The 24,355-nt window shown below is 43.0% G+C and overlaps 2 protein-coding genes across 3 annotated transcripts; one reads left to right on the top strand and one right to left on the bottom strand.

The window, feature by feature from the left end:
* On the top strand, positions 1–7,945 carry uba6 (ubiquitin like modifier activating enzyme 6). 2 transcript variants are annotated; one of them, XM_029509648.1, is made up of 32 exons: positions 1–23; positions 528–625; positions 811–905; positions 1,010–1,038; positions 1,136–1,230; positions 1,375–1,486; positions 1,820–1,900; positions 2,047–2,169; positions 2,507–2,630; positions 2,964–3,067; positions 3,194–3,256; positions 3,406–3,482; positions 3,628–3,694; positions 3,824–3,967; positions 4,060–4,206; positions 4,302–4,382; positions 4,484–4,561; positions 4,639–4,820; positions 5,000–5,105; positions 5,242–5,331; positions 5,450–5,530; positions 5,622–5,750; positions 5,839–5,890; positions 5,988–6,051; positions 6,145–6,214; positions 6,292–6,363; positions 6,437–6,560; positions 6,709–6,902; positions 7,101–7,228; positions 7,316–7,403; positions 7,540–7,634; positions 7,804–7,945. In XM_029509648.1, the coding sequence occupies exons 2-32, from the start codon at positions 585–587 to the stop codon at positions 7,943–7,945; spliced, it is 3,078 nt and encodes a 1,025-aa protein (XP_029365508.1). In that variant the 5' UTR covers positions 1–23; positions 528–584. The 2 variants fall into 2 exon arrangements, with proteins under 2 accessions (XP_029365508.1, XP_029365518.1); XM_029509658.1 differs by having other exon boundaries at positions 10–23; positions 584–625.
* Positions 7,946–10,104: 2,159 nt separating this feature from the next.
* polq (polymerase (DNA directed), theta) lies at positions 10,105–24,264 on the bottom strand. The gene is made up of 35 exons (XM_029497296.1): positions 24,060–24,264; positions 23,801–23,909; positions 23,304–23,698; positions 22,963–23,204; positions 22,554–22,730; positions 22,318–22,448; positions 22,083–22,239; positions 21,786–21,897; positions 21,496–21,697; positions 21,249–21,390; positions 20,658–20,804; positions 20,318–20,530; positions 20,011–20,153; positions 19,677–19,869; positions 19,438–19,580; positions 19,033–19,226; positions 18,579–18,703; positions 17,846–18,089; positions 16,101–17,517; positions 14,424–16,011; positions 14,202–14,333; positions 13,928–14,130; positions 13,524–13,731; positions 13,243–13,436; positions 13,026–13,154; positions 12,714–12,888; positions 12,464–12,587; positions 12,158–12,258; positions 11,981–12,063; positions 11,788–11,889; positions 11,601–11,712; positions 11,159–11,283; positions 10,891–11,026; positions 10,669–10,775; positions 10,105–10,411 (listed from the first exon to the last, which is right to left on the bottom strand). Exons 1-35 carry the CDS (start codon positions 24,185–24,187, stop codon positions 10,298–10,300), a joined length of 8,247 nt encoding a protein of 2,748 aa, XP_029353156.1. The 5' UTR covers positions 24,188–24,264; the 3' UTR covers positions 10,105–10,297.
* Between the last annotated feature and the right edge of the window lie 91 nt (positions 24,265–24,355).

The following is a 24,355-nucleotide window of genomic DNA, read 5'->3' as shown; positions in this document are numbered from 1 at the left end:
TGGCTCGTCGCGCATACTGACAGGTAGATGTGGGTGATTTTTCGTTTAATTTAAACAAGACAGGCAACATTTATTCAGATTGCTTGATGCAGTTACAACACTTGAAGTGACTGTTAGCGCTGCAGAGTTATTTGCGGCGTAAGGCGCATGTCATCACTTTTAAAGAGTTAACATCAAGTGTCCTCGCCGCCGGCACCAGGCAGCACTCACTAGCTAGCTAGCTGTTGCGGCTAAGCTTTCCTCAGCAGGTTCATGAGACAATCAGAGCCTCTGTTGAAGCCAACAGCTGTAATCTTTGGCTGCCATAACGCGTCGCTTTGTGGTTTCAAAGCAGCCTCTGTCTTGTGCTGCGGCTGACTGTTGTCAAGACGACGGTGTTGTCCCCGGCAACTACAGTTAGCTCGCCTTAATAGTTAGTTAGCCGCTTAGCTATCTTCCAGGAAGGCGTTGGTTTATATCACTGCCGCTCACACTCAAAGTGTTTTCATCCTCTGCAATCCCTGTCTGTGTATTTATACGTCTAATAGGTAGAGTTGTTGTCTCTCAGACAGCTGAACCCCCCTCTCTCACCCCCTCCCCCCAGCATGGCTGCAGACTCGATGGAGATCGACGACTCTCTTTACAGGTAAGTCTCTGCTGATTTGGTCGTCTTGGTAGTTCTCTTCAAACTGCAGATCGACCTACGCAACGACCGAGACAGGAAATAAAAGTGCTGTGGTTTGGCACTGAGGCCAAACGTTACTGTCTGTCTTGACATGTCTCCAGCACATTTCCTTCACATGGTCTCTTCCTCTCCTTCTGTGTCTCCAGCCGCCAGCGGTATGTGCTGGGAGACAGTGCTATGCACCAGATGGCTCAGTCATCAGTCTTTCTCAGTGGGATGGGGGGACTGGGGATAGAGATAGGTAGGCTATCACACCGCTGAAAGATATTTTGTCCTGTGTCATTCATATGAGCTCCACTGCCCACTGTGGTTTCACACTAAGCAACTTGACTTCTTGCTTCACAGGAAAGAATATTGCTCTGGCTGGTGTGAAGGTACGCACGCCTGCCAAATATTGCGTTCGTCCACAGCGGTTTGTGATGATTTCATTAGGAGTATCTCCCTATGTTATTGTGTGTTGTGTTTGAACAGGCGGTCACCCTTCATGACACAAAACAATGTGAGACCTCGGATCTGGGTTGCAACTTCTTTATTAGTAAAGAGGATGTGTTGAATCAGAGAATGAGGTAATTTACACTGCAAGGCTGGGATTTTCTTCTTAAACTCCAATGTACCTTTTAGCCTGAAATAATACGCAGTCATAGCTCACCTTTTAATCTTCTTATACAGACAGCCTTTGTTGTCTCTTACACATTCTCATGCATTGTCAGGGTGGAGGCTGTGTGTCCCCGAGTAGCAGAGTTGAACCCGTATGTTCACGTCGACATGTCTTCATCTGCTCTCGATGACAACACTGATCTCAGTTTTCTCAGCAAGTATCAGGTAAGGCACTGCTTTTCAGATTCTGCTATGTTTTGAACAAGTTATTCCTAGTCCTTCAGTAAAATTTGCAGTCGTTCAGGTGACTAGAAGGAGCTTTTGCTCTGAGACTTGTGAAATTAGCTTTACTTTGTTAGTTTCATTGGTTACAGCAGATGTCATCAGCTTGTTTGTATTCGATGCGAATTAATGGAATAACTCAAATTTCATCATCATTGCTGTTTTCTTTTAGATTGCACATGAAATTGATTGCCAAAGTAACTTAAACGTGTATTACTTTCTCATCTTGACTCTGTATATACCATTCCATGTCTGGTTGGGTGTTCTCTCCTGCAGTGTGTGATACTGACTGAAGCCAGATTAAGCCTACAAAAAAGAGTAAATGAGTTCTGCCACTCACAGCAACCTCCCATCAGAGTAAGTGTGCTGCCCCCATAGTGGTTATGTATTACAGGATACAAGGTAAATCAAGTGTTGTGTATATGGAACACACAAACAGTCAAACATTAAACTCACATTTGCCCATATAATAAGCAAATTGTGTTGCATTTTCTCCTTGCCAGTTCATTGGCTGTGATGCATATGGCATCTGCATGCGGGTGTTCTGCGATTTTGGAGAGGAGTTTGAGGTTTCCGATGCCACAGGAGAGGAGCCCAAGGAGATTTTCATCCAAAGTATCACCCAGGTAGCAATTTATGTCCCATAACATGTACCCAAAATAGCAATTCCTAAATAGGTTTCAGAAATTTCACACTTGTCCTGAATGTCCTTGATTTCATGTATAATTTTTATCAGCTTGAGAAAATTTACATGATTTCATGTAGGATTTTTATCAGCTTGAGAAAATTTACATGATTTCATGTAGGACTTTTATCAGCTTGAGAAAATTTATGTCATACTAATACTGAAATCCATTTGCTGTGAGAATGATGTGGATTGCCATATTTTTCAATGCAAGTTTGTCTGTCTACTCTAAATATTTAAATATTTAGCAAATTGGCTATTGACCTTTGCGCCTCCAGGATAATCCTGGGGTAGTAACCTGCATGGACAACCAACCCCATGGCTTACAGACAGGCCAGAGTGTTGTCTTCAGAGAGGTCAATGGTATGGTGGAACTCAACGGAGCTGCACGGCAGGTTTCAGGTATTATGTGTAAACTGCAGATAATGGTCTGATTACACAAAAGGTTTTATTAGTGCTTTGACTATAAGTTGTTTTTTTTTTTATTATTATTTTTAGTATTAAAAAAAAAAAACATAAAAGAATCAATTGCCATAAACAGTCCAGCAGCGAACAATTTGATGTTTTGGCTTTAATCAAGTAAACCAGATATTGTCTCTGTATAACTTGCTGTATTTTTGCAATTTGATGTATTCCAAGAGCAAATCTGATGACATATTTTCTCTGCATGCTGAAATAATAGTGTAGTAATGTAATATACTTTTTTTTTGTGTATGTGTGTCTGTGTGCCGTTAGTCATTTCCCCTCACAGTTTTGCAATTGGAGATACATCCCAACTACAACCACATGCTCATGGAGGTTTCTTTGTCCTGGTGAAAACACCTAAGACATACAGATTTGTAAGTTAACTAGTTGCCATATTAGCCATATACAACAAGTGAACTTTAAATGAAATTTACATTGCATAACAAGCAATTTCATTGTGTGTGTGTGTGTCTTCGCCCGTATGTGTTTATCTATTACAGGAGACAATAGAGAAACAGTTGTGTGATCCTCAGGTCCTGATACCAGATCTCAGTAAACCAGAGGTGAGTGTTAAAGGCCGCCCCTGGATCAGTGAATCCAAATGAAGAATACAAAGATTACAAAGTTAATGTTGCTGGGTTACCAAAACTCACAAATGCGTTCATTTTTGAAATGTGCTGTTTTCTAATGCTTTCTAAAATCTACCCGTTAGGCTCCACTACAAATCCATGCAGCTATGTTGGCACTGGACACCTTCCAGGAGCAACATGGTAGACTTCCTAACACTGGGTAAATACTATATTTTCTCTGCTTCTGTTGACCATATATATAGTACCCCTTGGTGGTAGTTTTCAGTGTGCAAAGTTGTTCAACTGTAAAAAAAAAAAAATTAAAAAAATGTGTTCAGTTGTGAGGAGTTTTACTCTGTCATCAGGTGTGTACAGGATGCTGAGGTCTTACTGAAGCTAACTGAGGAAGTGAATGCAAATCTAAGGAACAAAGTGAGTCTTTGGGGGGTTTGTTTATGTTTTCATCTCTATACATTTCATTCTCTTTAATCTGAAGAGATGCTTACACTTCCTCTCCCATACTTCTTACTTTTTCCTCCCTTTTGGCTCCCTCTCTCTTAGGCTCCAGTGAATGCTGAGCTGGTGCGCTGCCTTTCAAGAACAGCAATGGGAACACTTCCTCCATTAGCAGCGGCTGTAGGAGGCATAGCTAGCCAAGAAGCTCTTAAAGCCATCACAGGGAAGTTTGCGCCTCTGCAACAATGGGTATGTTACAAAATATCTTAGTCTTAAATAAAATGGCTTTTACCATTTTTAATTTCTTCCCTTAAACTAGTCTGTGTTTGTCCTGTGTTTAGTTTTACCTGGATGCTATTGAAGTTGTCAGGCCCCTTCAGTCACTTCCTGTAGAGGAGTTTCTGCCTAGAGGTGATCGGTATGATGGATTACGAGCCTGCATTGGTGAATCAATGTGTCTAGAACTACACAAGCTCAAGGTCTTTATGGTAAGTTTTTTTTTATTTTCCTTCTGTTTTTTAAGGTATATTGAGTTATTTGATGAGTTATGTTTGAGTACAACATAATATATTTTCTCTTCTAGGTTGGATGTGGTGCCATAGGCTGTGAGATGCTGAAAAACTTTGCTCTGCTCGGGGTTGGATTAGCCAAAAGCTCAGGAGAGGTTGTTATCTCTCCTCTATCATCTTGATAAAGTTCATTTATTTTGATATTTTGAATCTTTGTTTTATTAGTTTTTATAAATCTGCGCATGTCTGTCTTCAGGTATGCATCACAGATCCAGATCTTATAGAAAAGTCAAACCTCAACAGGCAGTTTCTCTTCAGACCACATCATATACAGGTACACATTCTCTTCCTTTTCCTTTTCTGTTATTTGCGTCGTATGCATACGATCATACCCTTTTTTTTCCGTCTTAGAAACCGAAGAGTATCACAGCAGCAGAAGCTACTCATGATATAAACCCAGATCTGCATGTGAACGCTCACCTCAACAAAGTTTGTCCAGCTACTGAGGGCATCTACAGTGACCCCTTCTACTCCAACATGAACGTAGTGGTCACTGCGTTGGACAATGTGGAGGCCCGGCGATATGTAGACAGGTTGGTGCAACTATCACGGTGGTACAGTCAATGTCTATAAATCATAAGTCATTTTGTTTAGCTTCTGTGAGGTAATTTGATTTGAGCTTGAATGTAGGTTTTAGAAAAGTATGTCATGAAATAACTACTGAACTGACCAAAACCCTGATATTGGGGTTCTACACATTTTACATTTTTAGTCGCTGTGTATCCAATCAGAGACCTCTCCTGGATTCTGGCACCATGGGAACTAAAGGACACACAGAAATCATTGTGCCAAATTTGACAGAGTCTTACAATAGCCATGTGAGTATGTGTGAGACCATGTAATTGTTCCGTTCTAGTTTGATCTCTGCATCATTCTTCTCTTGATTGTATCTTCCCAGACTTGCACATTTATTTGCATCAACCCGTATCTCTGCTTTTTTTTTTTTCCCCCCAGAGAGACCCCCCAGAGGAAGAAATCCCATTCTGCACACTCAAGTCTTTCCCTTCTGTCATAGAGCACACCATCCAGTGGGCCAGAGACAAGGTCTGCCTGAAGTCCAGTACAGTTCCTCCTTTATTTTGCATGTGATGATTGTTCTTAGTTTATAAATTATTTGTATAGTCACCTAACTTTGAAATATTTATTCTTCTGCTTTATAAAGTTTGAGAATGCCTTTGCACACAAACCCTCGATGTACAACTCTTTCTGGCAGACCCACTCCTCAGCTGAAGTGGTGCTACAGGTAAAAGTTGTTATTCCCACAATCATGTTTCATTTACAGTACATACACAGGAGAACACAGTATTATATAAAAAGTGTGTTTTTCTTTGTAGAGGATGCAGGCAGGAGAAAGTCTGGAGGGCTCATTTCAGGTTATTAAACTGCTAAGCAGACGGCCTAACCAGTGGGTGCAATGTGTTGGTATCGCCCGTGTGAAATTTGAAAAGTATTTCAAGAGAAAGGTAATTAATCTCCACCTGAAAATATATTTTGGTAACAAAGAGAGTTCATATATGGAGGCATATATATCTCTGATGTTATTTTACATAGGCTCTACAACTGTTGCATTCATTCCCCCTGGACACAAGGTTAAAAGATGGAAGTAAGTTGTTATTTAACACATAAGTACCGATTAAGTTACTTGCTTTTTTAACTAGTTTAATTATTTAAATGTATTTAAACTGTCTTCTTGTCCTTAGGTTTATTTTGGCAGTCCCCCAAAAGACCTCCAGCACCAATTGATTTTGACTTGAAAGACTCTTTGTAAGTGCTGCATTGATTATATTACAGTTTGAGAATCTCTCATATTGTAAGTGTTACATCTAAGCTTGCCAAACCCTCCTCCATTCCCATCAGGCACTTCACTTTCATTGTCAGCACGGCCCGGCTTTTCGCAGAGATTTATAATATCCCTTACTCAGAAAAGGTAGGCTACGTACGCTCACAAATGCCCTCTTTCAAACACGCCCACTTACTCAGAGACAAAATTTTTCCATCTATCAGGATCTCTCTGAAGAGGAAGTAGCCAGGATTCTTTCTGATGTTGAGATTCCCGAGTACAGGCCCTCAGAGAAAGTAAGTTTCTTTGATGTCGTCTGCGATTGGACAAAAAATGATTCTGATTGTTGTGGTTCTGTCCTTGTTCCAGTGTATAGAGACTGATGAAACAGTAAAGAAGCCAGATCAAATGAAGATGCCACAAAGCAGTGAAGAGGAGAGGGAGGCCGTCAGCCAGCTGGAGCACGCTATTGTTACAGACTGTGTCACAGCAGGTACACAAACTGGGGGGGAAAAAAAAAACAAAAACTGGCCACTATAATTCAGAGCTTAACATGTTTGGGTTTTTGTTTGTGATTTAATGATGAACTCCTGCGGTAAATACCAGGTAACAACGTCTGTGCTTTCACATGCTCAATGTAGAGCGCTTACAGATGAGTCCACTGCAGTTTGAAAAGGATGACGACAGCAATGGTCATATGGACTTTGTTGCATCCGCATCTGCTCTCAGAGCGAGGATGTACTCCATTGAGCCAGCAGATCGACTGAAGACCAAAAGGATTGCCGGCAAAATCATCCCTGCTATTGCCACAGCAACAGCTGCTGTGGCTGGCCTAGTGAGAACTGTTACACAATGAACTAGCCCATTGTTACTCACATTTCATGTGCATGTAAAGAGTTCAAAAGTGAGAAGAATCTCATAGTATAGTATTGGTGCGCATCTCTTTAAAAACTGCATGGTATTTAGATTTAGCACTCAATAATTTGGTGACAAATATTTGTTCAGGCTTTTTGCGGTATTGTTTTGGACTCAGGTGGCCATTGAGATGATCAAGGTAGTTGGAGGCTATGGGTTTGACTCTTTCAAAAACTGCTTCTTTAACTTGGCCCTCCCTGTCATGGTGCTGACTGAGCCTGCTTCAGTTAAACGGACACACATCAGGTAGGAGCATGTGTACATTTTGTCAGACTCTCACACAACCTAAAGGTAGTAGTTCAATAAATACTTACAGTTGGTTGGGCTTTTAAGGGACAACATCTACTTCTCCATCTGGGACTGCTGGACTGTTTATGGCAATGAGGACTTCACTCTCTCTGACTTGATGAGCGCAGTGAGGGTGAGAAACATCAATCATATTGTACTGTCTTATATTGCCAATGTATACAGAACATTATTGTATTTTCTCTCTGCTTTTGTAAGCATCGTTGTCAAATAACTTTTTGTTAACGATTTTTTTTTTTTTTTTGTGTCAGGACAAATACGGAATCGAACCTACTATGGTTGTCCATGGTGTAAAGATGTTGTATGTGCCTGTGATGCCTGGACACTCGAAGAGGCTTAAATTGACGTGAGTGCCGCAGCCAAAAACTAACCCGGCCAATTTCCTAAATGTCTTTTAATATTTGGACTGGATCAAAGGTTTTGGAAAGCATCCTTGATCTATCTAATCATATTTTCAAATAACATATCTGTTGTATCTACCAAACGGACACACTTAACTCTCCCGCCCTCTGTAGGATGCAGAAGCTGATCAAGCCATCAGCGGACCGTCGTTACGTTGACCTCACCGTGTCATTTGCACCAGAGGCAGATGGAGACGAGGATCTCCCCGGCCCTCCTGTCAGGTACTTCTTCACCAGCGATGGAGAGACGCCCTGACACCTTTCAACCGGTGTCAAACCTCTTGTGTCCTTACTTCCCTTTCATGTAAATTGCTGTACCACAACAACCAGGGCCAAGAGCTTTATCTCAGGATGTCACCTGACATAGGCGAAGCTCCTGGCCCCAGTACAAGCCCCTCCCCCCCCCCCCCCTCCTAGTACTTCATGAGCAAGAAAAAGGCAGTCCTGGTTGCAGTTTTTCTTGCCTCAGATCTAGCCAGTGGAAGATGAGGCTGCTTTAGTAGCACTTACCTGTACCTGTGTACATATATTTTCTCTGTTCTGTTTTCTACTCTGGTCAAACACACAGCTCCACCTGTGTTGATGCCTTAATTGATTAATAACCTTTTTCTGTTTGTTGCAGTGAGTCTGGAGGGAAAAAAAAAAAAACAAAAAAAAAAAAACAATGTTTACAGAAACCTGCATAATCCTGACATATGGCCCCATTGGTCTTCTGTCTGTTTGAATCTGCTGGGGCTCTTTAAACAGTCAAGTGGATTTGTCTCTAGCCATCAAATCTCCTCCTCAGAATACACTTATTGGTTTCTAAAATATTGCCACTTTAATTATTTGCCAGTTTTTGGTCATTTATTTTCATAGCAACAAGTCAATATTATTTGTTGTTAAATCTAAAGGAGCAGCAGATCCATTGACAATAGCAAAACCACCAAAGATACTGATTATCATTGTGCTTTTCCTTTTCTCGTCACGTCGACTGCCGCATAAAAACATATTTATACCACGGGGCATTGCTTTGACCCAAACATTAAAGGAGGAAACGCTCTGTTTTGTCTTGATGTGCTTCATCACAGGGTTAGTGTCAACTCTTTAATTCACAGTTCCCCAAACAAGCATCAGTGCTGCAGAAAGGCAGTTTAGTCAAATTGCTTCACTGCATCAAGTAACTCCTGATATGTGGTGCAGTTAACATTATGGATAAAAGCACCTATTGGTTGTAGCTGCTAGTCTTACTTATCTCATTAAATATTTAGGTAATGACTGCACTTCCGTCAGTTAACACTTTCGGTTAAACAGTTTGATCTTTGATATGTATAATAATGGCACGAGTTGAATGGCTTTCCCCACACAGGCATGAAACTGTTCCAACATCCAGAATTACACTCCTAATCTTTTTAAAAGAGAAATTTCATGATTTATTTCTTTAATTTGTTTATGGATGTGTGTCCATTGCGTGTATTTATTTACTTGATACTCGTTTGTCACTCGTTGGTGTCAAACCCAGCTTCTGTTCAACTCTGTTGAGTCACAGTGCACTGGTCAGTTAATAATCAACACTGAAGGAAAATCCTCCTTAGAGTGTAATCCAGGGATGTGAATCGCCCTTCTTTGTGATTCCAGGTAAAGATTGTGGGGGGGGAAAAAAAACATTTTCTTCATTGGCCTGTATTGGCAAAAATGTCAATGTTGTGAAGAGAATCATTTGAAAATCCAACTTTTTGTATTGAGGTTACTGAAATCCATTCGAATAGAGCCCACTAACAAGTCTTCATCTCCACCCTCAAAACAAGAAATTATTTACACAAATAGTTGTCCTGACCACAATTATTTCTCTGGCCATTAAACCAGAGGTGAGAGTGAATTTTGCTTTGCACAGAAATTGTCTATCATATTGATGACTTTTATTGTGCAGAGAATATCATAAATGTAAAGCTAAACCATGTTAATGAGTGACAATGATGTATGTTCTTGTGACAGACAACTCAACCAATTGTCCAATAAAATGTGAGACTTAAGGATGTCCTCAAGAATAAAGCTGGTCCATGTCTTTGTGTTGAATGCATTACAGTATAATTTACTAGTTGAGCAACAGAAAAGAATTATGTCAGAAAAATTGTCTAATTCTCCAGTTCCAACTTCTCACGAGAGCATTTGCTGCTTTTCTTTCTCAAACTATTGTTTACCTTATTTAAATTAAACTACTTTTTCACATGCTCCCTTGACTTGATCATTTCATTCAGTAAATAAGTGACAAAATAATCAACAGCAGATGATTCAAGATTATTATTACTCCCAACAGATACAGCCCCAGGCTTTCTTTTAGGTTTATTATGTAACAGAGTATCATCTCCCATAAACAATTCATCACAAGTATTGAGATAGACATAAATTAGGTAAAAAAAAAAAAATCATTCATAATTCACAGTTGACACTGTACATCAGAAAATCGAATTATAAATCCATTCAGTAGTTCGTAGTGCTTTCACTGAGAGTGGCATCTCATTGTCAGTGTATAGATTAAAAATATAGATTCTAACACAAATCTGAGCACAGAGCTCAAAGCCGTAACTATATGGCCATAGATTTTGGAATCAAACATTAAAATGTAACATCATAGATCCAGATCCTGCAGGTTCCCCCAGCTTGGTCCCACCTTGACTTTGGCCTTAAGTTTTACATAGAGTTTTACGGCTGTCTCCATCTCCCTCTTGACAATATGAGCAACCTAACAGGAAGGGGTCGGGAGAAAGACACTGTGCTCACTCGTTTCTCCACCAGCATTTAAAAAGAAAGTTCATGCGTAGTAATTTTTCTTTTTCGTGACTGACAATTGAGTGTCGCAAAGTTTTTAGTGGTCAAATGATAGTCATTGCTTTATATTTAAAAACGAGATAATACATGCTAAAAAAAAAGACATTAATATAAATATATTAAAAGTATATTTCCTGATGGGCTGAGGGCCCAGAAAAATAATGGTCATACCTGAATGAGGTCTTCTTCTGTGGTTTCATAGATGAGTTCATCATGCAGCTGTAGAACAAAGTAGGCTCCTTTCCGAGGAGACGTCCTGGCCTTGTACTGAGTGTTGGCTGTATGACAAACAGTGTTGCAGTGATCAGACGAGATTAATTGCCTTGCTTCGGAATGATAAAGCAGATAAGTGTGTCAGGTGTCACCGGTGAGTCAGCATTCGGAGTGTGTCACCTGAGTGTGTGTGCTGGTGAGACAGCGGAGCGGCAGGAAATATTTTCTGCAACTGTTTCTGGATGTTCACTGTGGCAAGTTTAACAATATCTGCTGCTGAACCCTGCACAGTTGTATTCACTGCCTGCCGCTCAGCCTGAGTCAGGGAGGAAACGAGAAATACACTCAGGGTAAGCAGCAAAAAAAAAAAAAAATCCACTAATGCAAATTTTACATTTCACATCTTAGAAATAAATTCTGGCAGGTTGTGATGGATTATCACACTTACATGTGCTTTGATGTGCGTGTTGGTGTTAGTGATTCCAGCTAGGTATCTTCTACGTCCCATCAGAGTCTGGACATAGCCGCTCTTTATACAATTCTTCACTGTTTCTTTAAGAAAAGCATTGATTCCTGCAACAGAAGACAAGCTTAATGTCTCTTGAGTGGAAATTAAACTCTACTGAACTAATGTAAATCGTCCGCCAACCCACAATATCTATTTCAATATTTGCAAGTGCCTGAAAAAAAAAAAACAAAACAAAAAAAAAAAAAACCCACCACCAACAACAACCACAAAAAACACTTAAAAAAAATTAATGATCACAAAACATTTTTTAGAAACACAGCCGAACAAAATGTCAACAAAATAAAAAAAAGAAAAAAATCTACTAAACATTCTGACATTGTGAACAGTTGTATAAATGTCATTTACGCAGAAATATCGGTACCTTTGTATCTGGCCTTGAAGCTCTCAATGTAGCTGGCTGCGTCATCCTCATCCACTCCCATTTGCTCCCCCAAAGACTTGGCTCCCATCCCATAGATAATACCGTAGCAAATCTGCAAATGTATGCATGTTTACGCGCTTGTGAACTTCCCGTTGATAATCCGTGCATGTCCATGGAATAGCTCTACCTGCTTTGCCTGTTGTCTGAGTTTGTCATTCACGCTCTCGGGGTCGACACTTTTCCACTCAGCAGCAATACAGCGAAACACGTCTGCTCCTCCGTTCAGTACCTGGTGAACATCCACGGGTGTCATTATTTCTTTACCCATGTATTAATGTTCAATATACCATGTTTCATTCTCTTATGTATGAGCCAATGACCTGAAGGAGCCGTTGATCCTTGGACAGGTGAGCTAACACTCTCAGCTCCAGCTGAGAATAATCGGCTGCTAATAACATTCCACCTGCAGTCCAGAGAGGAAAGACAAGGCAGCACACTCAGACGTGTTCACGACAGAAAAGGTGATCACTCAGCTAAAACATGTGTGTCATAGTAACCTGAAAAGGGGACAAAGGCGTGTCTCATGCTGACAGAGAAGATGGGACCGTGCTCTGCAGCTCCAGCTCCAAGTGTGGGCACCACCGAGCATCGTTTCTTTCTATGAGAGATGAGTAGCATCAGCAGCTGAACCCAACAATCTGAGTTACTGTTGGTGTAACTGAAAAGTCCTTGCACATAAGAAATGTATCTGAGTATAAATTTTAGTTTTGCATCTTGTGCATATATCCTTTCTTTTTGTTTTTTTTTGTGTTTTTTTTTTTGGTAAGAATGTTGGGAGCAGCTGGCTTATAGACCAAACCTACCCTGCTCTGGTCGATCTTTGGCAGCCGTTTTGTGAAGGGGGGCTCTCATCCACCACCGTGGGCATGTTAATCTCAAAGTCTTTGGGGACGTTCTGTATGTTGGGCTCGGTGAAGCTCACTCTGCCTAAAAACAGAACGGGCCTGGTCACTGCGTCAAGATGCCTTCACGTGAAATGCAATATATATGTGGCGAAGACAAGCTGTCGTCCGTCTGTATGTATGTGTGTGTGTGTGTGTGTGTGTGTTTTACCTGTGGCAGTGTGTGTCTGGGCAATGGGATATATTCTGTCCATGGTAAGTGTAGGGTGGTATTGTTTCTCCCTTTGAAGGGGGAACACCACTTTAGTCAAGGCATTGGTGATCCTCCTCCACTCCAGAATCACACCTGGCAATGGGTGCAGGGGGCAAAGTTTCTCCAGCACGTCCTGTCAAAATCATTTCATTTTCAGTTTCAGAGATTTCAGAATTACACACCATGTATCATCATTCGCCAACAGTACAAGAACAATGCCATGAGCTGACGGCAAGAGCAATACTGTTGTGTAATACAAAGCTGTTTCACCTTAGTGGTGCTGAACTGTTTTCCAAGTCGTACTCTGCCACCGCCTCTCCTGGTATAGCCCAGCGTCTTCTTGCTTTTTGATCCACTCACATCGCCGTTTGGAGGCAGGTGGAGCTCCAAGAACAAAACCTAGCATGTACACGTACAAGCTGTAAACATCACATTTGGGGCCGACTTCAAAAATACGGCCTGGATGGAGAAGGAAATGGCGTTGAACCTGAGCTATGTCGTCGATGCTGGTGAGGGAGAAGCTGTGTCCAGCCAGATTATATGCCTGCGACTCCAGCGCTGTCAGTTTGGCCTGCATTACATGTTTTTGTCTCTCACACTCTCTGACACTGAAGCCAACTCCATTCAACTCCAACAGAGCCAAGCACATCTGGGAGGGCATCTCAACGCTCCTAAAAAAATCTGAAACATTCAAACAAAACGTTGGACCGCTGACGTTTTCCATCAGTCTATCTGCTGATGATGGACAGATTTGCGCGCCCATTTTACCAAGCATGCCATCTTTTTCCAGCAGGCCAGTGAGATGGTTCATGACAGCATGCACAAGCACGCTTGTGGTGGCTGCCCTAACACGAGGACAGTGTGCGTGCGCATTTCCAAGTCCGTCGAGCAGAGCTAATTCTTCTGGGCAGTAGACAGCCACCATGTTGGGCAGAGTCCTCTCCTCACTGCCAGGGTCAGCCAGCCAGCACGCCACCTACGGTAAACATCAACACCTTTTGGCTGCTGCTTCAAGTTTGTTTCTGGCTTTTTACAAAAATAAAGATTCTTAAGGAGAAAGAAAGAAATGTGCCTGTGTGTGTGTTTTGTATGACGTGTGCTCTTTGTTACATGTAATCTCCTGTTGCTTGCGGTGGCCAGCAACTACAGAGATGGGCATCTTTTGCACTCACTTTCGGGTCTTCACAACTACCCTTCAAGCTGATGCCACAGCCCAGGACAAGTGTCTTATACACCTGGATAATGTCGTATGTGACAATCGCACCCTGTTTGGGTCCACGCAGTGACCTGCTCAGACAGGCCTGCACTCGTTCCAGCCTCTTGCTCACAGGCAGATTGTCATCCAGCGGAGGAGGAGCCAGGCTGAGGCTCAAACCTGGGGGTTAACAGAGACGCTTAATCAGCGGTTTGGTTTTAGTTTGCGTGCTTGTGTGTGTATCTCCATACCTTTGCTTTGATCTTGCTGCAGTGATATGTAGTATGCGTCTCTGGCTCCCCAGCAGACAGACAGTCCAATCAACACCAGTCCATCACTATCTCTTACCGGAAAACCATCAGTCTGGTTGAGCTTTTGATGTGCTGCTGATACTACACAGATAGCACACACATTGATGAGGAAACTGCATTCAAGCTCATTTAACTGCAGACTAAAGTCCCATCTGTCGTTACCTCTCTTGTGTTTGCCTCCTATTTCCCCCTCAGGCTGCCGTGTGTGCTCCCTTTTTTCACAGGCCAAAGCCAGAGAGTAGCGCTCCCTTGTCCTCCACTCTTCAATGAAAGTGTTGAAGAGGCGCCTGTCACTCGCCACATCTATAATGGAGAAGATCGAAGAGTTGCTCGAACAAAGATGAGATGCATCCTGGGAAAGCTGAAGAGAGAACCCTTCGTCATTCAGAGGTAATTCTGCATCAAAGAGAGGCCTCGGCTGGGGAGGGGATGGAAAACCAGCGTGTCGAGGTGGGCTGAGGTTCTGATCACCACGATGCATAGCTTTGGTTTTTGATCTCGACCACGTAATGGACCTCTGCTCAGATTCAGGTGCGGCTTTCGGTTGCTCTAGCTGGTGGTCATGGTTTAAATCAGGCCTTGAATTAGGCTCTTTTGTGTTAACACCTTCTAGCGTTTGATTACTTTGACCCGGGTGAGATTTTTGAGATTTTGGGGCAGCCGGTGTCCGTGAGGGAAGGGCTGAGATAGATGGCTGGTTCAGTGGCTGTACAGTGAGGGGTGACTGCACTGAGGAAGTGGTCAGCTTTACTTTGGGTGTGACAGGTGCTGTTTGTGGGGTGGGAGGGATAAGGTCACCAGCAGATCCTGGTCTCTCAGTTGCGTTATCAGGTGTTGGGGCTTGTGCCAGCTGACAATCAAACTCAGCAGCAACACGTTGGACATTTAGCTTTCCACCTTTTCTGCCCACCTGCACTGAGGGCTGGTGTAGATTCGGAGCATCCACTCTGTTTGCAGAAGTTGCAGAGGTTTTTTTTTGAACAGCTGTGTGGCCTGTTGCAGTGTTTTGCCAGGACTGGTCAGACATACTAGGCCAGTTGTCAAAGATCTCCTGTAGACCAGGGCTGCAGTAGAGAGTACTTTCAGGCGGATTATCAACATTCAGTTTCACGTCTCTTTCCTTGTCTCTCTGCTCTACACCCTTTTTGTTTGTCCAGCCCTGTCCCCTACACGGTTTATTGTAATTTTTTGCAGTTTGCTCATTTTGAGTTACAATGCAGTAAGGTTGTGGCTGTATCTGACCGGCATCAGCTGGTGAATTTAACGGCTGTTCCTCAGGCAGATCATTGTCTGTGTGGGATTCCTGAGCTCGGTCGGGTTTCTGCTCATCTTGCTTTCTCTCTGTATGTCTGAGCAAGCTCTGCCTCTCCAGAAAATGCTCACCCACAAACAGCGAGTCCCCCCACTCTGACAGGTTGAGGAAGGACTCGCCCCACTGAAGTGCCTCCTGCTTTTCGGACTCCTGATTAGCGAGAAGCTCACTGCATCTTCGCGCCTGGTTTGATGGGAGGGGATGCTGGTCTTTGACCTCCTGGCCCTCAGACTCATCTTCATCCAACTGGTCCAGGGTCTGTTGCGGGCTCAGACCAGCCAGCAAAGAGCTGTCGTACAGGCTGTCGAACAGGAAACTACTGCTTCTATTAAGACTGTCAGAAGCAACTTGAAGGCAGTTGATGGCTTGATTGTCATTTCCACCACCTTCACATTCATTTTCATTCATGTCATCATCACCACCAAGGCCGGGAGAAACCTGTGAAAAGAGCAGTGGGTCCTTATTCAAGAGGCAAACTAATAGATGGTACATTATATCTTACATAAATACTGATCCTGGTCAGTCACCTGGTGGCTGGTGTTCAGGATGAGCTCCATCTGGCTGTCTGTGAGAGAGATATTGAATCTAGGACATGCATTGTGAGGGCCAAGTCCGTTCTTTCTCTCAGCTGTGTCGTCCCCCAGATCAACTGTTTCCGCCATTTCCTCCTCCGGTACCTTTGATTCTACAATTGCTTTTATTCCGCTATCATTCCCATCTCTATGTCGGCATGTCTGTTGAACAATGATTCTTTCTGTCTGAGTGTCCAATTCAAAGCTGTCACCGAAACTCTCTTCTCCCTTTTTAACATCGTCCTCATTTCTCTCATCTCCCCCATACAGCTCGGGAGAGGAAAAGGTTTCCACCCCTCTGTCCTCCATCTTTCTTCGCTTGGCTTCAGGAGACAGTGGAGGATTTAATGGGTCTGCATTTGTAGGGGCAGAAACTGGTGCTGCCAGGTCAGATGGCTGTGCTGTCTCAACATTATCTCTCAGACATCTGTCAGTTTGCATAGAGTGGAGGACTTTGCTCAGGGCTCTTGAATGCTTGAGTCTACCAAGCTGCACAGGTGAGCCTGTAAAGTTACCATCTCCTCTTGAAATGCTTGTGGAAACGCTCTGTGGTTCTTCGGTCCAGGATTTTGGGGCTCTAATGCATGGGGGCGGCACTGGAGGAGGTGGAGGCTGGGGATGTGGCAGTGACCGAGGGAAGGGGCTAGATACAATCTCAGCCAGCTCCTGTGTCAGACTTCTTTCAGAAGCTGGTGGATCACAGAGTCTGGCAGCATCTGTGCCTTTATTTTTGTCTTGTCCTTCTTCCTCTGATTTGTTGCTGCCTTCCCCTTCCTTATTTTTCAAATTCTTTGTTTCACTTGCCCCTGAAAGGTTTTTGTTTGCCTCTGTTGACTTTGTATCTTTGCCACCTTCAGCTGGCACCTCATTTTCTGTTTCTCGTCCTTTCCTGCCTTCCTTGCTGGAAGTCTCCAATTTTTTCCCCCCATCCTTCTCAACGGGTTTGGCTTCCCATTGTCCTCCCCTGATTTCACCTTTTTGTTTCTCCTTTTTTCTTTCCGCCATCCTTTTCTCACTTTTATATTCCTCTTCGCCTTCCTCTTTATGTCTGTCTGCATCTCTGCCCCTTCCTGTCCTGAGCCTAACTACATCTGGGTGATCTTTAGTGTTGTCCGTCTGTGCTGAGAGTTCTGTGTCACTGCTACGTTGGACAACAGGGCTTTTAACAGCAGGGCCACCGGGACTAAGGGATGTTGGGTCCCACTGGACTCCTAACTGAGCCAGGTCTTCCTGAAGGAGAAGCCTTGCCTCAGAAACTATCTGAGCAGCTGCTTCCTTTTCCGTCAGGGCCCGTCCACCGGCGACCCAGACACAGCGAAGGCTCCGTCTCTCAGCTGCCTCCGTCTCACTCTCATCCACTGCGCGTTTAGAGCTGAGGTAAACAGAGATTGCACCGCCAAGTTCACACACTGATTTCAAATTTTGAATCATGTTTCAGGGAGTTTAAAATTTGGCGCTTTGACGCTAAGGATGGTTAGGCTTTAAGTGGTATTGACAGGACCGTACATGCTTTATCTCTTTGAAATTAAGGGAAGCTGATACATGCAGGTTTGAAATATACACACTATATTCAATGTAAAGCAGTCTCTGTCCTCATATCATTGGGTACATGAATGTCATCATCATCGTTGGGCATTAAACTGGCTTGGAGAGTTGACCTAATCTGCATTTATATGTAACTGGTTCATACGCACACCTACCTTTTGAATGGGACTGCATTCCTTAAGGCTTTCTCCACATCAGCCAAAGGAGCCCTGGCTAGTTCAGCAACAGTACAGAGCCCCTGTATGTAGAGAGCTCTGGCTCTTGTTGCATTCAAGAGTGAAACCCTGACCAGATCCACCAGCTCCCGCTGCACTCCAAAGCTCAGCCTGGTCTGGTACTGAGACAACAGCAACTCCATGTTGTGCCAGCCCAGACGTTTGCAGAACACTGTTACCATACCTGAAGGGAAGCAGAAAATGAAAGGGTGTGTATGTGGAAGCCGCACAACTTATTTTATGATTAAAACCTTTATAGATTGATTTTCGTGCTTGCTCTGGTTTTCTTTCTGTTTCTGCATAAATTATTTGCAGTAGGCACCATCAATTATACAATACACACTTACTCCCAGACAGATTTGTTTTAAGCCACATCTTATGGCCCAGTGAGTCTACTGGGATCTTGTGAACCCCATCACAGTAAACAGATCCAAGAAACATGAGCACTTATGGACAATGGATATGTGGCTCTGCAGAAAGCATATGGGTGCTGAAGCAGCAGCTAATGGAATGAAGCCCGTACATACATCATACTAAAGTGTTCCCACTTCTTGCATCAAGTTACTATTCTTATAACTGCCCTCCATTTTTAATGTAAAGTCCTGCTTGTGGACCCCAGAGGTGCCATGCACTGTGCTTCCAAATGCACTCATCAGTACTCCTAAACATGTACCTGTATAGGTGGATGCAGACTGTTGGAGAGACTGTAACTGCCCACGACTGCACTTGTACTTAGAAGACACTTTGCCCAAAGGGACCTCATTCACCAGATCCTGTAGTACAAGGGTGGTGAAAAACCTAGAAAGTGACAACAATTAAGGGACGTAAAGTATAGTATGAAAGCCCTTATAATGTAATAGCCATAGATAAACAAGTTATCGTTTTTTTTTATTGTATAATGTTCAGTATTTAGTTATTACATTCATTTTAAGGAAGGATTTTAAGGATGTAATTTTAAGGAACTGAAGAATATTGTTGAAGCGATTGTTGTATTTTTGTCCTACCTTACATATTGTTAGGGCATTGCATACAGATGTGTGAAATCTAAAACTATCATTTATTAAAAACAAACTCAGGAAACGCTGTAACATATAGTATGTATAGCATGTCTTAATAAATTGCTTTACCGCTTATGGATTGCCATCTGTCTGCGTTGATTCTCTGTCTTGGCAACGAGTTTCCCACTGACAGACCGTGCAAGAAAACCTTCCTGGATGCCCACCAGCTCTGCTACTCTTTTCATCGACGATGAGAGCTGTTCCCAGAGACAGAAGAACTGATACCAGTCTATAGTCGTCCACTCGGCGTACAATGGGGTGATCTAAAAGGAATTTCAACACAGAGTTCTCCCATTACTATGTGTGTGAGGTCCGCTCAGGACTTTTAATGTTTGAGGGGATATTTTGCATCAAAACCTAAAACTAAGAATTAGTTACTCTTTGGGACATGTGGGTGTCAATTGAAAGCGGTGAAGTGAATGAAGTTGACAGGAGATTATTAGTGCTGCTGTTATAATGCTAATGCATGTGTACCAAATATAGAATGTGCAAATCATTTTCCAGTACAAAGCCCTTCATGGCACGCTGGAGGTCTGCAAATATTCCTAGAGCCTCAGGGGGAGAGAGGGAGGAGGAGAGGGTGGCAGCACCAAGTTGAGTGGGGCAGTACCGCTCCTCTGGATATGCAGAGACATCACAGGATACACAATAATTAATAACAAATACACACATATACAAACAAGAAAACAGCACTGTGACCCCTGTGGAAGTACCTTCTCCATTCTTCTGGATGCTAATAAATTCATTCTCCATCAGCCATTCAACACAGGCCTCAATGCTTCTTTTGTTCTTGGTCTCTTCATTTGATTTGTGTTTGCTGTCACATTTCATGCTGGCAGCCAGAAGAGAGCATGAAGCATACAATTTCACCTCGTGTGGAGTACTGGCTACACCTCCAACAATGATCTAGGATTGGGGATAAAATAATTTGAGACAGAAATCAATTATAGTTCATGGGATATAAACAGTTTTTGTCACTGTGAGGCAGACAAATAACCCCACAGCTATACACGTCTAGTCTGTGTGATCATGTGATATCAATCATACTTCCAAGATAGCTCGCAGCATGCTTGTGGTGACACCCTCCCCTTCCTGTCTAACCAGGCAACTGCTGATTGGCTGAAGAGCACCTTTAAGGAGACTAATGCCTTTCTGGCGCTCCGCCTCCTTGCAAACCAACAGACTTTCACCTGAAACAAGAACAACAGAGTGACATAAAACCAAAGAACAGAATTGTTTCTAATTAACTTTTCACGTGATACAGGTTCAGTCCTTCTCCTGATCTGACTGCTGATTATGTTTTGTGTTTATTTCCATTCTCTTTTTACTCTTTTTGCCCCATCTCACACCATACCTGTAGTGTCTACTCCCTTTCTCCCTGCTCGCCCAGCCATCTGTTTGTACGTGAGAGGGTCCAACAAGTGTCCATTGAAAGTAGGGGTTCGAATGATGACCCTGCGTGCTGGGAGGTTAACTCCCGACGAGAGGGTGGAGGTGGCAGCCAGGACTCGGACCGTACCATGACGAAACGCTCCCTCCAACACATCACGTTCATCAAATGTCAAACCTACGGGGAAAGAATGAAGCATTAAAAAAAAAAAAAAAAAACCTTATCTTGTTTATACAATAGGACAATGATCCAACCATTCAGTCTACAGTTTGCTGTATCTAAGGTATTATGCAAATGTGTTCACCTGCATGGTGGAAGGCCACTCCCCATGGCATAGTTCGTTGTAGGATGGGATCCAGCCCTGCTGGAGTTCGTCTCAATTGAGCTACAACGTCCACTAGTCCTTCCTGATCCAAACACACAGGCTGGGGTTCGGCATCAGCCTGACGATCTGGAAGCCAGACACAGCAGGCTACACTTCAGAGATAATTCTTCATCCACATCACCCATATAATTTAAATGAATTCTATTCCCACGTGATTGTGTGTGTCCAAGATCACACTTGCCAACACAAACCCTTTGCATTTACGTCACCAAACTCTCAAATTGAGTTCAAGTGTAATTGAAATTGCAATACACACGAACACAATTTTTTTAAACGAAAGAAAGAAGCATTTTACAAAATAATTGGGCATTGTTAGTGCCATATACCTTGTGGTGCTACAGAGATAACCCAGCCTACAAAAATAATATTCTCCAGATTTTTTCAAAAGAATCTGGAGATCCTTTTGAAAAGGAGGAGAAAATAAACCAATTGTATTGAAACTGCACATCACTATTGCAACATCTGCTAAATAATTATAACATGATTTTTTGCACATAATGCAGCTCATACCAGTATGTCTGAGGTTGTAGAATTCTCTGGCAATACTGTCTGCCAGTTTCTCACACCAGTTCTTCGAGGGGCAGAAGAGCAGCACAGAGTGGCCACCTCTTACTGTCTCATAGCACAAACTCACTATGTGGTCGTCATCACCCTTTAAGGTAGAAAAGATGATGGCACAAGATTATATTACTGCTTCTCAGATAGAATGCATTCGACAAAGAACATACAGATTTTCTAATCCATTTATATAAATAACCTTAATGTGGGGCAAAGGAGTGAACTGCCGGACCACAGACAGGCTCTTGTCATAGATGTTACAGCCCACTTTGAGATGCTCCTGTAGGGGTACTGGTCTGTAGTCTGTCTGGTAAAGCTCTGCATTTAACCAGCTAGCCAGGAGGGAGAGGTTAGGCAAGGTGGCGCTCATACCTATTATCTGAACACCGTCAGAGAGAGACCTGTAAGAATAAATGTACAAACAAATAACCAAGCTTAGTAAAATGATTTTTTAAAACATGATATAAAAAGGTAGGCAGACGAACAGACCCTGTGGTGTTCCGCTTCTGTGTTATGTAGCAGATTTTAGTTAGGAGCAGCTCTAGTAGGTATCCTCTTCCAGAATCCCCAACCATATGCAGCTCATCCACTACCACCATACCTCATAGCACAAAAAAAAAAATAAATAAACCCCACACATTTTCAAACTCACATTATATGGTGTACATTCACAATTGTTCTCAAGTGACTTGTTTGAACCAACCAACAGTCTCACATCTACAGAATAACTATTCAAGTCTCAGTTCATATCTTTTGCTTTCCAGAGAATTACCACTGCTATATTACCTAGTAGATCCATGTTGTCTTCTTCAATGAGTCTGTTAACCAGAGAGTTGGCTTTTTCTATGGTGCAAACAGCCACATCCAGAGCTGTGAAACCTCCAGCAGCTGATGTGCTGCCAATATAACCTTCCACACAAACTCCTGCCTCTTCAAATATACTCTGTGGAGACACATTTGTCACATGGAGATGAACACACATACACACACACTTAAAAACATGAGTATATGTCTATGTCACCTGAAGATAATGCATCTTCTCTTTGGCCACAGAGACAAAGGGCAAAATGAAGAGAGCTTTTTTTTTCGTCTCTAACACACGTTTCAACATCAGCAGCTCTGACACCAATGTTTTTCCAGCACTGGTGGGGGCTGAAAAAAACAGGTGAAATAAAGTTGAAACACAGCTGCAAGAGAAAACTAAAACTATAAATATAACTAAAAGTGCTGGCGATCTCTGATCAATCATTTCCTTACCAGAGTAGACCAGATTACCACCCTGCAGCACCCGTCCAACAGTGAGGCACTGAGCCTGCCACTCAAACATGTGAGTCACACCATATTTGTGATAGCGCTCCAGCACGGGTTTTGGCAAACCCCAACTGGATAATAGCAGTTTTTCAGTTTGCCCCGAGGGAGCACACAAGGCAATGCCTAGAGTAGCGAACACATAACATATTCCAGTTACAAATGGATTTAGATCAGACTGATGTCAGAGTCTATACTGGGGACATAAGCAGAATGAGCATACTTGGACATCACACCTTCTTATAACAAAAGTAAAAAAGAAAGTGTGAAGATTTGTTGTTCGGTGATACACAGAGAGATGAAAACAAAGGGAATAAAGTATCAGCAAAGGGGGAGGCTGACTCTTAAAATACTTCACCTGGCTGTGGTGACATATCACTGAGCGCACTGAGCTCTAACCCAGGGGGGGCAGTGAGCACAGAGGCAGACTCATTCTGTAACGACTGCTGGAGCTTGGCTCTCTTCATGGCAGCTGCAAGGCGAGTGGGGCTGAATAAGATGTATTCTCTGGCTGCACTAAGAGGTGGCTCAGCATTTTTACTTGCTCCACTTTCCTCCTTGCTCAGAGGGGAACTCTTTGTTCTGGATGTCCAATTCTGCCTGCTGACAAACAGAGAGGAAAATTACATTTGTTCCCCAGAGATAAACAACGAACAGAACAAAAAAAAACTAGGTTGTAAAGTGAGTGTTCAGACTCACTTGTCGGAGGTGCCTGCTTGCTGACAACTTTGTATTTCTTTGCACACAAGTGCATTAATGCTGCCACTTTCTGGAGCCCTCTGAGCACGCTCCGCTTCCTCTGAATCCTCACTGAAGAGCAGCTTCTGAGCGAGGTCTTTGCAGTCGGCGGTCCACCCTGGCCTCTTACCATCACTGCTACGCCAACAGACTCTCTCCTGGGTGCTGGGGGGTCTTTGGGGTCCTTGGATGGTGTCTTGAAGACGTGACAAAGGGGCGAGGGCGGCTGATGCTGCTGCTGCTGGTTCTTCCTGAGCATCATTTGCTGCACGCTTTTCCAGGTCATCCAACACCTGCAGCATCTCTTCATCAAGAGCTAATGTGGATACTCCCAGTGGGACTACTACTCCCCCATCCTGAGATAAAAACAGAAGACAGAACAGATTGTGATCCCTGCCATGTGTGAAAGGGAAAAAGGAGTTGTTGAGGAGACCTTTCTCTCCTGCTGTCTCACTTACTGTAATGCCATCTCTGCTGCTGTTTGTTGATCTCTTTCTTTTGTCTGACAGATAGCTGGTATTCTTCGACCATCTATCTTCGTCCGGTGGCTCGCCAGGTACCTGGAAGCTGTGATCAATAAAACGTGTGTTGATCTCAGGGAAACTGATGTTCACATACAGCTGTTCGGGCTTTAGGAGGTCTCCTAGAAACCTATGAATCTGCTCTGAATCCGTCTAATTCAACAGGCATCTGAGCTGAAGTTTTACTTTAACTTGCCTTTTTTTCTTCTTGATCTGGTGCAGTCCCATGTAGCTTTTCTGCCTCAGAGGACCCGAGGCGCTCATGCTGAAGGATTGTTTGTCTTCAACAAACGATTGTGTAGCGGTTGTGTACAAACATGGCATCGGTTGTCTATCACTGTGTTTGACAACAAGTGTCAACGAACAACGGTCAAGCCAAAACCGGTGTCTCTGTTACGCTGAATATTTCATTTTGTAAACATGTAAACATTTTCTTCCCGCTGATGTGAAATCAAATGGACCGCCGGAGTCCCGCCCCGGTGTCACACAAAG

Source organism: Echeneis naucrates, chromosome 1 (genome assembly GCF_900963305.1).
Source record: "Echeneis naucrates chromosome 1, fEcheNa1.1, whole genome shotgun sequence".
NCBI classification, from domain to species: domain Eukaryota; kingdom Metazoa; phylum Chordata; class Actinopteri; order Carangiformes; family Echeneidae; genus Echeneis; species Echeneis naucrates.
The sequence above is the reverse complement of the archived record's forward strand: the minus strand, read 5'-3'. Positions and strand labels throughout refer to the sequence as shown.

Coding starts and splice junctions, on each gene's coding strand:
- uba6 (XM_029509648.1), top strand. CDS start 585: ATGGCTGCAGACTCGATGGAGATCGACGACTCTCTTTACAG. Junction 1,487..1,819: donor GTTTTCTCAGCAAGTATCAG/GTAAGGCACTGC, acceptor TCTCTCCTGCAG/TGTGTGATACTGACTGAAGC. Junction 4,207..4,301: donor ACAAGCTCAAGGTCTTTATG/GTAAGTTTTTTT, acceptor TTTCTCTTCTAG/GTTGGATGTGGTGCCATAGG.
- polq (XM_029497296.1), bottom strand. CDS start 24,187: ATGCCATGTTTGTACACAACCGCTACACAATCGTTTGTTGAAGACAAA. Junction 23,699..23,800: donor GCAGCAGAGATGGCATTACA/GTAAGTGAGACA, acceptor TTTTTATCTCAG/GATGGGGGAGTAGTAGTCCC. Junction 12,259..12,463: donor CAAAGATCGACCAGAGCAGG/GTAGGTTTGGTC, acceptor CATCTCTCATAG/AAAGAAACGATGCTCGGTGG.